The sequence below is a fragment of the Rana temporaria genome, chromosome 2, assembly GCF_905171775.1.
Source record: "Rana temporaria chromosome 2, aRanTem1.1, whole genome shotgun sequence".
NCBI classification, from domain to species: Eukaryota; Metazoa; Chordata; class Amphibia; order Anura; family Ranidae; genus Rana; species Rana temporaria.
Window position 1 is genome coordinate 13,859,919 of NC_053490.1, and position 16,273 is coordinate 13,876,191.

The 16,273-nt window shown below is 45.4% G+C and overlaps 1 protein-coding gene across 1 annotated transcript in view; it reads right to left on the minus strand.

Moving 5' to 3' along the window:
- LOC120928169 (zinc finger protein 850-like) overlaps positions 1-16,273 on the minus strand; it is a gene marked incomplete at its 3' end in the record, with an annotated part of 156,369 nt that overhangs the window by 98,999 nt on the left and 41,097 nt on the right. The window contains exon 5 of the mRNA XM_040339280.1: positions 1,210-2,469. Within this exon, the coding sequence (XP_040195214.1) occupies positions 1,210-2,469 (1,260 nt within the window). The remainder of the gene's footprint in view (positions 1-1,209; positions 2,470-16,273) is intronic.

Consider the following 16,273-nt stretch of genomic DNA (forward strand, 5'->3'; position numbering starts at 1 on the left):
CATGATAACTAAAGGGGACCCGTCATGGCTCTATACATGTATAAAGGAGTATAAAGAGGACCTGTCATGGCTCTATACATGTATATAGAGGACCTGTCGTTACTCTTTACATGTAAAGGAATATCAAGAGGACCTGTCATGGCTCTATAAATGTATATAGGACTATAAAGAGTACTTGACATGGCTCTATACATGTATAAAGAAGTATAAAGAGAACCTGTCATGGCTCTATACATGTATAAAGAAGTATAAAGAGGACCTGTCATGGCTCTATACATGTATATAGAGGACCTGTCGAGACTCTTTACATGTAAAGGAATATAAAGAGGACGTGCCATGGCTCTATAAATGTATATAGGAGTATAAAGAGGACCTGTCATGGCTCTATACATGTATAAAGAAGTATAAAGAGGACCTGTCATGGCTCTATAAATGTATATAGGAGTATAAAGAGGACCTGACATGGCTCTATACATGTATAAAGAAGTATAAAGAGGACCTGTCATGGCTCTATAAATGTATATAGGAGTATAAAGAGGACCTGCCATGGCTCTATACATGTATAAAGAGGACCTGTCATGGCTCTATAAATGTATATAGGAGTATAAAGAGGACCTGTCATGGCTCTATAGATGTATAAAGAGGGCCTGTCATGGCTCTGTACATGCATATAAGCGTATAAAAGGACCTGCCATGGCTCTATACATGTATCCAGGAGTATAAAGGGACCTGTGAATTGCCGGCGGCCACAATGTCTTTTGCGCAAACTAATCAGTGTACGCTAATTGTGTTTTTTTTTGTACCAAAAATATGTAGAAGAATACATATTGGCCTAAACTGAAGAAAATTGTTTATTTTTCTAAATTTTGGGGATATTTATTATAGCAAAAAGTTAAAATATATATATATTTATAGCACACAAAATAAAAACCGCAGAGGTGATCAAATATCACCAAAAGAAAGCTCTATTTGTGGGAAAAAAAGGACATCAATTTTATTTGGGTAGCGAAGCTGGCGGAACGGGCTGGTGGGCCTCAGTATGCTGCCCCCCTAAAAGTGCTGCCTGGTACCCATGGTACCACCCGGTCCCATCATAGGGCCGGCCCTGCCCGCACTCACTAATACACCTCGAGGGTTGTGTGGGACCCCTGATGTACAGGAAGACAGGACTTCAGTGAGGAACAATTCCCTCACTCAGGACAGGAATACGGCTTCTGCCCTGTGTGAGATCTCTGATGTCTGGAAAGACTGGCATTCATTGAAAAACATTTCCCACACTCAGAACAGGAAAAAGGCTTCTCCCCCGTGTGTGATCTCTGATGTGTGGAAAGATTGGACTTAACTGAAAAACATTTCCCACACTCAGAACAGGAAAAAGGCTTCTCCCCCGTGTGTGATCTCTGATGTGTGGAAAGAGTGGACTTATCTGAAAAACATTTCCCACACTCAGAACAGGAAAAAGGTTTCTCCCCCGTGTGTGATCTCTGGTGTGCGTTACGACTGGACATCTGCGAAAAACATTTCCCGCACTCAGAACAGGAAAAAAGCTTCTCCCCCGTGTGTGATCTCTGATGTGTGGAAAGACTGGACTTCACTGAAAAACATTTCCCGCACACAGAACAGGAAAAAGGCTTCTCCCCTGTGTGAGACCTCTGATGTCTGTAAAAACTGGACATATCTGAAAAACATTTTTCGCACTCTGAACAGGAAAAAGGCTTCTCCCCCGTGTGTATTCTCTGATGTTTGGAAAGCTTTGACTTCTCTGAAAAACATTTTCCGCACTCTGAACAGGAAAAGGGCTTCTCCCCCGTGTGTGATCTCTGATGTATGTAAAGATTGGACTTCGCTGAAAAACATTTCCCGCACACAGGACAGGAATACGGCTTTTCCCCCGTATGAGATCTCTGATGTGTGGAAAGACAGGACTTATCTGAAAAACATTTCCCACACTCAGAACAGGAAAAAGGCTTCTCCCCCGTGTGAGATCTCTGATGTATGGAAAAACGTGACTTATATGCAAAACATTTCCCGCACTCAGAACAGGAAAAAGGCTTCTCCCCCATGTGAGATCTCTGATGTGTGGAAAGACTGGACTTCTCTGAAAAACATTTTCCGCACTCAGAACAGGAAAAAGGTTTCTCCCCCGTGTGAGATCTCTGATGTTTGTAAAGACTGGCCTTCTCTGAAAAACATTTCCCGCACTCAGAACAGGAAAAAGGCTTCTCCCCAGTGTGTGATTTCTGATGTCTGAAAAGATGGGACTTCCGTAAAAAACATTTCCCGCACTCAGAACATGAAAAAGGCTTCTCCCCCGTGTGAGATCTCCGATGTATGGAAAGACTGGACTTCATTGAAAAACTTTGACCGCACTCAGGACAGAAATACAGCTTCTCAACTCTGTGAGATTTTTTATGCACATTAAGAGTGCTTTTGGAACTGAAACACTTCCCGCACTCGGGACAGGACAACCTCTCATCTGTTGCAAGGACAGCACCATCCCGCACAGTCTGAGGTTCCTCGGGATAGGAGGAATACGATGGTCCGGCACCATCCCGCACAGTCTGAGGTTGCTCAGGATAAGAGGAATACGATGGTCCATCTACACTGTGTGGTGCCGGATGGACATTTGAGGTAGTCGGGTTTTCTCCTGGACTATACTGTGTAATGTCCTCATCTTCTACTTTACAGTCTGGAGACAAAGTGAGACAATCCTCTGAGGTTTTCCTCATCTCCCGTCCATCTACTAAAATACAAATACAAAGATTATTACTAGACATGAGCTGATTGGTTCCCCTAGGAGAGGTAACTGTCAGCGCAGATACAAAGTACATGTATGGGTAGGGGTATGGTGATTAGTCCATTGGAAATAATAGTAACAGGCAGTTCAATGGTTAAAAATGCAGGTGATTTGGCTGTTCAATGGCGGCTGCTGTCCTCAGAGAGCTGACTCTGTGGTAAACAAAAGAAGGGTAGAGAAAGGAAGCGCCACCTAAGTGCAGTATTAAAGAGGTTCTTTTAATGACACATTGTACAAAACACACTTACAAGAAGGTAAGGAAAGAAGGCTCAACTGTAACATCCTGTAGTCCTCGTCCAGGATCCATGGGCTACTTAGAAGTGAAGAAAGCAGAATGTGTGGAGTCTTCAGGCCTGTCCTGTGGCCATCAGGATGAGGCCTCACAGGTCACGTGATTACTTCCGAGGAACACTCCCGGAAGTGTTCCTCGGAAGTAATCACGTGACCTGTCACGTGACCTGTGAGGCTGGAACAGGCCTCATCCTGATGGCCACAGGACAGGCCTGAAGACTCCACACATTCTGCTTTCTTCACTTCTAAGCAGCCCATGGATCCGGGACGAGGACTACAGGATGTTACAGACGAGCCTTCTTTCCTTACCTTCTTGTAAGTGTGTTTTGTACAATGTGTCATTAAAAGAACCTCTTTAATACTGCACTTAGGTGGCGCTTCCTTTCTCTACCCTTCTTTTGATTATTACTAGACATGAGCTGATTGGTTCCCCTAGGAGAGGTAACTGTCAGCGCAGATACAAAGTACATGTATGGGTAGGGGTATGGTGATTAGTCCATTGGAAATAATAGTAACAGGCAGTTCAATGGTTAAAAATGCAGGTGATTTGGCTGTTCAATGGCGGCTGCTGTCCTCAGAGAGCTGACTCTGTGGTAAACAAAAGAAGGGTAGAGAAAGGAAGCGCCACCTAAGTGCAGTATTAAAGAGGTTCTTTTAATGACACATTGTACAAAACACACTTACAAGAAGGTAAGGAAAGAAGGCTCAACTGTAACATCCTGTAGTCCTCGTCCAGGATCCATGGGCTACTTAGAAGTGAAGAAAGCAGAATGTGTGGAGTCTTCAGGCCTGTCCTGTGGCCATCAGGATGAGGCCTCACAGGTCACGTGATTACTTCCGAGGAACACTCCCGGAAGTGTTCCTCGGAAGTAATCACGTGACCTGTCACGTGACCTGTGAGGCTGGAACAGGCCTCATCCTGATGGCCACAGGACAGGCCTGAAGACTCCACACATTCTGCTTTCTTCACTTCTAAGCAGCCCATGGATCCGGGACGAGGACTACAGGATGTTACAGACGAGCCTTCTTTCCTTACCTTCTTGTAAGTGTGTTTTGTACAATGTGTCATTAAAAGAACCTCTTTAATACTGCACTTAGGTGGCGCTTCCTTTCTCTACCCTTCTTTTGATTGGTTCCCCTAAACCAGGACTCCGCCCACATCAGGCAGCTTTGTCTCTGAGGATCTTACAATTCCCACCTCAAGGTAACTAGTAAATGGCTCCTCTGATCTCCTACCAGATCATTTCTTTATTCATGGACCTTAGTCAGAAAATGAGGAAACAACGAGAACTGTCTTTTATAGGAGTGACAGTGATGAGGGGATTATAGGACGAGGGTCAGGAGTATGTAATGTACAGCATAGAGTATATAGTGCAAAAGTCAGGAGTATGTAATGTACAACATAGAGTATATAGTGCAGGGGTCAGGAGTATGTAATGTACAACATAGAGTATAAAGTGCAGGGGTCAGGAGTATGTAATGTACAGCATAGAGTATATAGTGCATGGGTCAGGAGTATGTAATGAACATGTAGCACCCTGGTGTTTAGGAAGGGTGACTAATAAGTTTCCCAGGTGGTAGTTATCCTTGCTTATTTTTAGGAGATCTACTGATTCCGCTCTAACTTTGGATGGCTGCACCTTTTCTCTTCTGTCACTAGGTGGCATTAGATAGACAAGGGTGTAGCAAGGTCGGATTATGAATGGATGGGGGTGTCTCAACCAATTGACAGGGGTTTCTTTGGTCCCTTGGCCTGCTGGGAGAGCCTATTTATTTGGGTGGAGCCCGGTGATCGGGGGGTTTTGTGCCACCTGGACAGCTGTCTGGGTGGACGTGTGGTATGTCGCCCAGTTTGCTAGGCCGAAAGCCTGAGGCCTATCCAGGAGCAAGAGAAGCAGCGCAGGGTTGGGACTTCAGGATTGGATTCCAACCGAGAGTAAAGGTTCAGCCGAACGGGGAACCAGTTGTGGTAGGAGGTAGAGGGGAACCTGTCGCCACTAAGGGACTATCTACCTTGTTACTGGAGACTACAGTTAGTAAGCTGGAGCCAGTACCAGAACGATCTTCTCACCAGCCTGGGACAGTGAAGAAGTGGGAAAGCTTCCCCAGATGCCAAGCCAGGGGCCCAGCGGGAGAGCGGGGGTGACGCTTGAGGAATATACAGCAATTTAGTTGTAGAAGAGCTCAGGAGATTCAGTGGCCACTGAATCTGGAAGTCTAGTGAGAGACCGGAAGCTCAGGGAGTGAAGATCTGCAGTGAGAGACTGTGTGAGAAGAAGAGAACTATTCTGTGTTACCAAGAGTTATGTAGAACTACCGTTAGTGACTGTAACAAGATTTGTTACCATAGGAGACAGCGGTCCTACCTATACAGAAGTGGTATCCGGCTGGAGGCCTTCCACTGTATAGCAGTCTACCTATAGAAGTCTCACAGTCTGCCAATTGTCATTGCATCTACTCAAATGTGTCCTGGCCCTAAACCGGCTCTCCAACCGTTCTTGTTCAGAGATAATAAAGAGTATGTAATGTACAACATAGAGTATATAGTGCAGGGGTCAGGAGTATGTAATGTACAGCATAGAGTATATAGTGCAGGGGTCAGGACTCATGATATTGGTGCTCAGTAATCAGTGGCAGATGAAATGTTTACTGGAGACAAGTTGCAGAGATCCCACACCGCTGCCTCCCATCTCCTGAGACTGCACTAAGTGACGTGGGTCTGAGACTATACAGACATATCCCTCCATCCGGCACAGCCAGCAAATAACAGAGCAAGTGAGAATTGTTCTGTCAAAGGTCTCACTAGACCCGGCATGGGGCAGAAGACCCAAGGTACATACCCCAGGTGTCTAGGTCAAGCAAACCCTATGGTGAAAATCAACATTTTGCTGCCAGCTGAACCCCAGAATCTCCATAAATCCAGTCTAGAGACATAAATTGTGTCTGCAGCACAGAGAAGGAAGATTATCCAAGAGAAATACAGGAATACAGGACGGGGAACACAGCTCAGGAAAGTGACCAGGGGATTACAGGCTGATATCACCCAGTCCCCGCCCTACTCTGGACCAATCAGTGAGCAGTATGGGTGGAGGAATGGATTTAGTGTTAATGACCCACCTGTGCTGATCTCTGTAGGAGTGTCCTCCTCTATAAATGTCCCCGTTATTCCATCCTCCTCCATAGACTGCTGATCATCCCTCACATACGTCTCTTCTTCTTCTTTTGATTTCACCTCAAATTCTATATCGATTGGATCTCCACTCTAAACCAAGAGAATGAGAGAGAATATCATCTGTAAGATATAAACTTACATACAAAATCCACACATCATCTCCACCAGTCCATGTTCTAGATGCTCCGCCCCACCGACCTTGTAACAGTGGGGGATGGTGTGACCTTCCTGTGTGGAATCCAGGGAATACAGAGGACGGGGACATCTCTCTGGTGGGTTCCTGGTATTAGGTGGCTCCATCATATCCTTGTGTCCTTCTGAAAACTCCTCCATCACTCCATACTCCTCATCCTCCTCTTTATACTCTTCTTTAACATCAATATTATCATCCCCGAGGTTTCCACTCTGAATATATAATAAAACATTCATTATAATAAACATGTTTGTGTATAAATCATAACCACCAATAATTGTTCCTCATCTACCTGATGATGGTGGGGGGTGGTGTGTTCTTCCTTCATCACCTCATCCTCATCATCCTCCTCCTTTATCTCTTCTTTAACCTCAACTTTAACCACTTCCCGACCGCCTCATGTACATATACGTTGGCAGAATGGCACGGACAGGCACATCAACGTACCTGTACGTGCCTGCCTAGACGTGGGTCGGGGTCCGATCGGGACCCCCCCCCCGGTACTTGCGGAGGTCGGGTTCCCTCGGGGAGCGATCCGGGACGACGGCGCGGCTATTCGTTTATAGCCGCTCCGTCGCGATCGCTCCCCGGAGCTGAAGAACGGGGAGAGCCGTATGTAAACACGGCTTCCCCGTGCTTCACTGTGGCGGCGTATCGATCGAGTGATCCCTTATATAAGGGAGACTCGATTGATGACGTCAGTCCTACAGCCACACCCCCCTAAAGTTGTAAACACACACAAAGTGAACACTAACTCCTACAGCGCCCCCTGTGGTTAACTCCCAAACTGCAACTGTCATTTTCACAATAAACAATGCAATTTAAATGCATTTTTTGCTGTGAAAATGACAGTGGTCCCAAAAATGTGTCAAAATTGTCCGAAGTGTCCGCCATAATGTTGCAGTCATGGAAAAAATCGCTGATCGCCGCCATTAGTAGTAAAAAAAAAAAAAATTATAAAAATGCAATAAAACTATCCCCTATTTTGTAAACGCTATAAATTTTGCGCAAACCAATCGATAAACGCTTATTGCGATTTTTTTTTACCAAAAATAGGTAAACGAATACGTATCGGCCTAAACTGAGGAAAACAAATAATTTTAGATTATGTTTTTGGGGGATATTTATTATAGCAAAAAGTAAAAAATATTGAATTTTTTTCAAAATTGTCGCTCTATTTTTGTTTATAGAGCAAAAAATAAAAACCGCAGAGGTGATCAAATACCACCAAAAGAAAGCTCTATATGTGGGGAAAAAAGGACGCCAATTTTGTTTGGGAGCCACGTCGCACGACCGCGCAATTGTCTGTTAAAGCGACGCAGTGCCGAATTGTAAAAACCCCTTGGGTCATTTAGCTGCGTATTGGTCCGGTCCTTAAGTGGTTAAGATCTCTCAGGTTTCCACTCTGAATATAGAATAAAAATGACATCAATGGTAACAATGCAGATAATGTACAGATCCTAATGATATGATCAGTGATTGTTCCTCATCTACCTGATGATGGTGGGGGATGGTGTGACCTTCCTCTGTGGAATCCCGGGAATACAGAGGACGGGGACATCTCTCTGGTGGGTTCCCATTATTGGATCCATCTGTAGGAAACACACACACTGACTGAATACATTGTTTCTATGTGTTTATCAGATGATGGGGGATCTAGGTGGAGCCTCTGTACTGCTCTCTCCTTTACAATAAAGTCTCCTCTTACCCGGTGATGTGAGGGGCGGCTGATTGTCCATCATGACGTCCTTGTAGAGATCCTTGTGTCCTTCTAAATACTCCTACATAGGGAAATAGACAGTGACATCACCTGATACTTACAAAGATAAAGTCATCATCCAGACACATCTCTTGTGTTGAACCTTCACAGACATCGGGAATAGTTATTTCCTCCTCCATAAAGATTATAAAATCAAACACAAGTATCATAAGTCTAAAAAAAAAAGAAACACCCAACCCGTATAATCTGTTAGTATAAACTGAAATGAAGAGAATGTTCCGGCCTTGTAAGTGGGGGAATGTTCTGGCCCTGAAGGGGTTAATCTACGTCTCCACACTATATATGTGTGTATTATCATCTGCTGGAGATAAAAGACGTCACAGTGACTATGGAGGAAGAGGATGGACATGACGGGGGTTACTGGGTGAAAATAAGATCTTATTACCTCCTCTGCTACGGATTCCAAAGATGTCTCCTCACTACTTCCTCCCGACTCACCTCTCACCCAGAACTTCCTGCCTGTCCCTGACATCACTTCCTGTCTTCCATAGAGACTTCTTCTCTCTATGGTAGTAGTGAGATCACCAGCTTGTGGAGATCAGAGGAACTGCAGCCCAGAGAAACGTCTCGTAGTGTGAACACGGCCTTGTGCTGTGTGTGTATGTACTGTACAGAGGCGGCTCTCTAATTAGGCAAGTTAGGTGGTCACCTACAGGGGTCTTGCCGCCACCTAATTTGCCTACCATGTGTGTGGGAGAAAATGTCCCCTGGTTGGTGACCCAGGGCCGGACTGGCTGTAAGATATTCCAGGGCCGAATCTCCTAACAAGAACTGCCTTCCCCCGAGCTCCCCTTTCACTCACTGCCCCGCCCACCACACACTCTGCCAATCACACTCTTCTCACCCACCATGTGTGCCTGGCACTCTGTACTGTGTATGCAGCGAGTTCTCAGAGGGGCATGAAGATGCCGGGAGGAGACCAGAGATGACAGGGGGGTGGTATGCCTAGGACTGGACACAAGTGAATGTCTGCACAGTCTTTGACCATCTCCTGTATCATGTCTGCACAGTCTATGACCATTAGGCATGTGCATTTCGTTTCGTTCAGAATCGAAATTCGGCCAAATTTTTCATTATTCGGACATTCGTATGCATACGAATTCCCGAATTGTAATATTAACAAATTAACCGAATCCGAACGAACGTCGAAAACCCGCGGACGAAATTCGTCTCTAATTCGAAAACAAATTCTATTCGACTCGAATTCGAAAACAAATTATTCAAATCGAATTTGTTAACAAATTTGAATTCGAAAAAAAAACCGTCCTATTCAGAAAGAATTGTCCAATCAGCTACTTTCATTTCTCCCAATCAGCTACTTTAATTTCTCATTGTGGGTGGGGCTATGATCTATCTAAAGCTAATCCCACATGGCAGGGTTATCCACAGATAGAGAGAGTGTCTTGTGGTGAGAGGTGTACCTTTATATTTGCCTTGAATAGATTCTGTCTTTGACAATTATTATTGCTATTGATGTTTTGGAGGGAGAAAGTGGGATAGAGATAGTGGGAGGATTCATTTTTTTTTTTTTTTACAATTATTGCAGTCATAAAGTCAGGTAATCAGATAGTTGTGTGTGAAGTGGTGGAGTAACTTTTTCAGACAGTGTGATTGTCATAGTTGTTTGATTGAGGAGGACAAGCTCTGGCTGTGTTTTTATGATGGAGCCTTCTCAGAGTCAGACTGCTCACACATTGAGCAAAAGCGCTCATGGTACCAGCACAAGCAGCAGCACCACCAGTCCAGCAATAGATAATATGATGACTGGTAGTGTTATTTTTTCTGACCATGGACAGATGTCCAGTCGAGCTGTTAGAAGGAGGAGAGAAAACAGTGCGAGTTGTCAGCTGAGCAGCCCACCTATTAAAGCGGGAGTTCACCCAATTCGTTTTTTTTTTCTCTTTTCCCCTTAGATGCATGCTCGTTATGTCTAGGGTAATCGACTAGTTGTTTTAAAATATGAGCTGTACTTACCGTTTACGAGATGCATCTTCTCCGTCGCTTCCGGGTATATGTCTTCAGGAGCGGGCGTTCCTTCTTGATTGACAGTCTTCCGAGAGGCTTCCGACGGTCGCATCCATCGCGTCACTCGTAGCCGAAAGAAGCCGAACGTCGGAAAATCGTGACGCGATGGATGCGACCGTCGGAAGCCTCTCGGAAGACTGTCAATCAAGAAGGAACGCCCAGTCCCGCAGCCCATACCCGGAAGCGGCGGAGAAGATGCATCTCGTAAACGGTAAGTACAGCTCATATTTTAAAACAACTAGCCGATTCCCCTAGACAAAACGAGCATTAATCTAAGGGGAAAATGTGTTCTCTATGGGTGAACCTCCGCTTTAAGCTAAAAAGACCAAGCACTAGCAAAATTGGAGGAGCTGCTAATACTGCCAGTGTGCAGAATAAGAGTAAGCCACCTACTAAGCGCCGTCTGTTTAGCAACCCCATACCCACAAGCACAACCACCAGTACTTCAAACTAGGGCTGTTACTGATCAAAAATGTTCTGTTCGGTTAATCGTTTTTTTTTTTTTAATCGATTAATCGACTAATTTCGATTAATTATAACGCACATACAGATCCAACTACTTTTAGCTGATCTCCTTGCAGGCTGATTCCCAGTGCAGCTACCAACCACTGGAAAAATGGATAGCAGGATACAAAAAACACACAAAGGCAGCGCTCGATGGGAATAGCATTAAAACTTTTATAGTCTTCAAGTAGGTAACCAAATAAATATTGCACTGGAGATAAAATCGATGTAGCTACATAAACTGCAAAAATGGTGCCAAACGGTACCAAAAGCAGTCATAAAAACATGTAGCTAAGTATGATACTGGTATAAAAATGTGTACAACGATACCACTGCTGAATCCAGATGAGGAGAGGTTAACATCAGTCCGTCGGCATGTAGATGTCCCGTGAAGGGAACTATCACAACTCCCAGTGGATGGTTGTAGAATCCCAGGTTGATAGAGGGAAGTGTAACAGCCCTTGCATGTGGCAGATAGTAAGGTCCCGCCGGCATGCAGATATGAAGGCACAGCAAAGGAGCCCTTCAGATGGACACGGCAAGCCCCGCAGGTGTCCGTGACGTTACTGGATCTCCGACGGAACTCCCTGAAGGCCCAGAACCCGGCGGAGAGGTGAGTACCAATCAAAAGAATTTTAATCGATCAAAAAGATTTTGATCGATCAAAAAAATTAAAGATTAATCGATTAATTAAAAGTTAATTTGCACAGCCCTACTTCAAACATAACTGTAACAACATCTAAGTTCTACAGCAAAGGCCGTGCAATGACTGCACAGGGTTTATGGGCTCTTAATCCACACAGACAGCCAAAAATGGAGGTGTTACATTCTGAGAATTCTGCTGACATTGCCACAGCAAGCAACAGTAGTACTTCCACTTCTATTGCCAGTGCCACCAACACAACATTTGCTGTGAGCTCTTCTATTTCTGAGAGTATATATCCTAATGAGGGAACTCTGCATGTGTCCCTAACATCAGGGGAAGTAGACATTCAGCAGCCTGACTACGGACGTGAGTGTAGTAGACCTCCATTTGCAGATTACACCAGTAAATCACCCCTACTGTGTTCATCACCGTCACCACAAATGTCACCTCTAATGGACTCTCCATCCTCTCCAATTTCAATATTGGAGTCTCCTGCCCTTGTATCTAAAAGTTCTGCTACTGGTGTCACCATTCAGGGTAGGCCTCCAAAGCCTGACATTGCCACCAAGCCCACCATTCCCTCTATCTTTATGCCCCCTGTGGTCAAGTCACAGTCCACAGCAGGGAACATAAAATGGTAAGTAACGTGTCTGATTTATTTTTATTTTTTTACATTTTAACCAGTTCAGCCCCAGAGAATTTGGCTGCCAAATGACCGTGACACTTTTATGCGTTTTGGCACTGCATCGCTTTAACTGAAAATTGCGTGTGGCTTCAAAACAAAATTGAAGCCCTTTTTTTCCCCACAAATAGAGCTGTCTTTTGGTGGTATTTGATCACTTCATTGATGTACGCTGATAAGGCTGCACCAATGGGCATTGGGCACCGATAAGGCGGCACTGGTGGGCACTGATGGGTGGCACTGAAAGGCATTGATAGGTGGAACTGGTGGGCACTGAGAATGGGCACTAATTGGTGGCACTGATAGGTGTCAGTGATGGGTGACAATGAATGAATGAATGAATGACTTGTATAGCGCTACTCATGCGAACTGAATCGCATCTGGGCGCTTTTTCCAGCCAGAGTCTGCTTGGCTGGTGCGGTCATTTTACCCCGTTGGATTGTGACACGCTTGGGACACACAGTCATACACACAGATATACATATATATACTGGGCCAATTTGGACAAGATCCAATTTACCTACCAGCATGTCTTTGGAGTGTGGGAGGAAACCGGAGGAAACCCACGCAGGCACAGGGAGAACATGCAAACTCCAGGCAGATGGTGTTGTGGTCGGGATTCGAACCAGCGACCCTTTTGCTGCTAGGCGAAAGTGCTACTCACTGCACCACTGTGCTGCCCAGTAACAATGATGTGCACTGGTAGGTGACATTGATAGGCAGCACTGCTAGGTGGCACTGATGAGGCACTGACTGGCACCACTGGTGGGCATTGCTAGGTGGCAGTGATGGGCATTGATAGGTGGTAGTATAGCACTGACAGGTGGCACTGGTGGGCACTAGGGGTGCAACGGATCGTCACCGATCCGTGATCCGAACGGGTCACCCCGTTCGGATCGGCACACCATGCGATCCGCGGAGCGCTCAGGGGCCTCGGCCGTAGGAAAGTCCCCGGCTTCGGCCTAGCTCCGGAGCGGCGGCCATCTTGCTCCACCCCAACCAATCACAGATCGGCAATAACAAATAACAGCTCAAAGCTATTAACTCCCTATAGTTATGCATGTCTGCTTTACCATCTGTCAAAATTCAGCAACTCCCCCTAGTGTCTGAAATATAAACTGCAATTTCTACACACTGACAACAAAAATGACAAAGAGGGTTTTGCTTTGCAATAGTATGTTGCTTCAAACACATGTTCACTCAGGTTTTTGTTCTGGTTTATTGAAAATCTAGATTATATCAATTTAGCGGAATATTATCTTTTACGCAAGTGGCCCGCCATTGGCCCAGCTAGAGCCCAGACTTGAATCCGACTTTTTTTCATAATTTTATTTTTTATTTTTTTTGCTGATCCGAAAATGATCCGATCCATGACTCCTGATCCGACGATCGATCCGATCCGTGAGTTTTTTGATCCGTTGCACCCCTAGTGGGCATTGGCAGGGGGCACTAGCAGGTGGTACTTATTTCCACTGAGGCAGAATTGCCTCTTCCACTGGGGATCGATGTCCCTTACTCAACAGCCAGTGACCACTGTAACCGTGAGGAGAAAAAAAAAAAAAAAAGATTACCAAGCTTTGTTTTGATCATGTGATCAGCTGTCATTGGCTGATAGCTGATCACATGGACCGGGCCCCTTGCTCGGATCCGTGATCACCCGAGTCTCAGTGACTCGGTGATCACAGCGCGCCCTGCAGGGGGCACTCGGGGCGCACGCAAAGGGGAGGACATATATTGATGTCCTCCCGGCAATTGGGGTCTGTGCTGTAGCTGTCATTTGACAATAGTGCAGGCGCTAGTGGTTAAATATATTCGCCACGATCATTGTAAGAGGAATATTTCCATGACAGTTATTTTATTTGTTCTTAGTTTATCACTAATCAGAGCAGTAAGTGCTTTTATTTTACACTTGACCACCTGTAGATTACGCCCCCTTTCTGACCAGGCCATCTTCTTGTATTTTTATTTAGCATGCTGCAGCTTTAAAGCGGTGTTTCACCCTGCAGAACAACTTTTTAGCATAAAATTAGTAGCGCGAGCTACAGTATGCCTGTCTTAATTTTTTTATCCCCGTACTCACTGTTATATCGTACATAGAAGATTCCAAATGCCCGCGGGGAATGGGCGTTCCTTTCAAGAGGGAGGGTGATTGACGGCCGGCTCTGGCACGTCACGCTCCCCGAAGACAGCCGGAGTAGGTCTCGGCTCTTCACGGCGCCTGCGCACAGACTATGCGCAGGCGCCGTGAAGAGCCAAGCCTATTTCGGCTATTTCCGAAGAAGCGTGGCGCGCCAGAGCCGGCCGTCAATCACCTTCCGTCTGGATTGGAACGCCCATTCCCCGTGGGCAGTCGGAATCTTCTATGTACGATATAACAGTGAGTACGGGGATAAAAAAATTATGCCGAATTTTATGATAGAAGAAAAAAAATATATATATTTTTTTTTTATAGGGTGAACCCCCGCTTTAACTAACACAATTGCACGCTCCTGCGATGTAATACCCAAATCAAATTCACGCCCTTTTTCCCCAACACATATAGAGCTGTTTTTGCAAATCTTGAGCTACATGAAAAAGTGCGCCTAATCCAAAAATTCCATTTGCATGTTTCATTCTATGGGTTCATTCTACATTTGTCTCATCATGTGTTGATGTCATTTTCAGATTACAATTGTAGTTTAATTATGGAACCTGTGTCTCTTTTCTTTTTGTTTTGCAGATCTATTGTGCGCAAACGCAGGCAGCCGGGGCGCGGTGGAAAACAGGTGTCTCTCCTGCCCCATGAGGCAGACCTTTTATCGGGGATAGGGGACGATGAGATAACCCAGCTCCAGGCTCATCAAGGTTGGTCTCAGGATTGCATTGTGTGCAGGACATTTTATTTCTCAAGCATCCGACATTTACCATGTTGTGTTTGATTTTATTTAAAGATCGTATCAAGGCCCAGCGCCGCCGGAAGCGGAGGAGCTGGAGTCTTCCTCTTCATCACCAAGCAGTAAGAACTGTAGTGTACTAGTAGTAGTATTAGTAGCGTACTCGTCGTCGGTGGCAGCTGGTGCTCAAAATTTTTGGGGCGGCGCAAACGAAAAAAAATGCAGCCACTGTGCCATCAATTATCACCACTGTGCCATGCCATCGAACGCAGCCACTGTGGCAATTGTTAACACTGTGCCCATTGTTGCCACTGTGCATGTCACTGTGCCCTTTAATTGTCGCCACTGTGCCCATTGTCACCACTGTACCCATTGATGCCACTGTGCCCTTTGTCGCCTCTGTGGCCATTGTTGCCGCTGTGCTCTGATAGGCACTTCCGCACAGCCAACCAGCTGCCGTTATTCTGGTAGGCGGCGCCCAAGGTTAGGCCATCTGAATAGACCAGCAGCAGCTGGCAACAATACCATACATTCATGCAATACATGAATATATGTTATTTGCGAGAGCCAGAGGGGGTGGCGCTGCACCGCCCTCTATAGACGGACCGCCATCACTGCAGTTAGTATAAGTAAAAAATACATTTTAAGGAAAATAAACATTTTTAAAGGGCCCGTTTTTTTTTTTGGACTACAGGAGGGGGGGCGGCGCCCGGGCGCCCCCTATGGATGGGCCACCACTGGTACTAGTGACTGACTATACAGTGGGTCCTTTTCCATTTGTCCAGCCTTCCATTGTCAATTTCAGTGTCATTGCTTCTTGCTCAAGCAGTGCACTGACAGCCTCAGGTTGAGCCTCTGCCAGGTAACGTAAGCGTTTGCGTAACTTACGCAATTTGACAGAACGTCGCGGTCTGAACTAAGGCGCCTGATCAGTGGTGGTCGCTGGAACCAGGACAGGTAAGTACCTCTTTTTTTTTTTTTAACGGATTTTTTATAAATGGTGAATGCCTTGTAGATAAACATTAGTGACCAGTGACCACTGGCCTGCCCTGTATTGCCATGCTAATAGAGATAATATAATACATTTTATACAGTATTATTGTTTCTTTGAAGATTGAACATTGTAAAGTTCAACATTTCTCCTTTATTAAATAAATAGGTGCCATCCAGTCAGAGGGGGAGACGCAGGAGGAGGAGGCTGAGGCGGCAACGCCCACATGTAAGTTAGTATAATCTTGCTGGTATCTGCTGCTGAGTGATGATCATTGATCATACCGTACATCAATGTTCTTGTACTAATGTGTGAGATT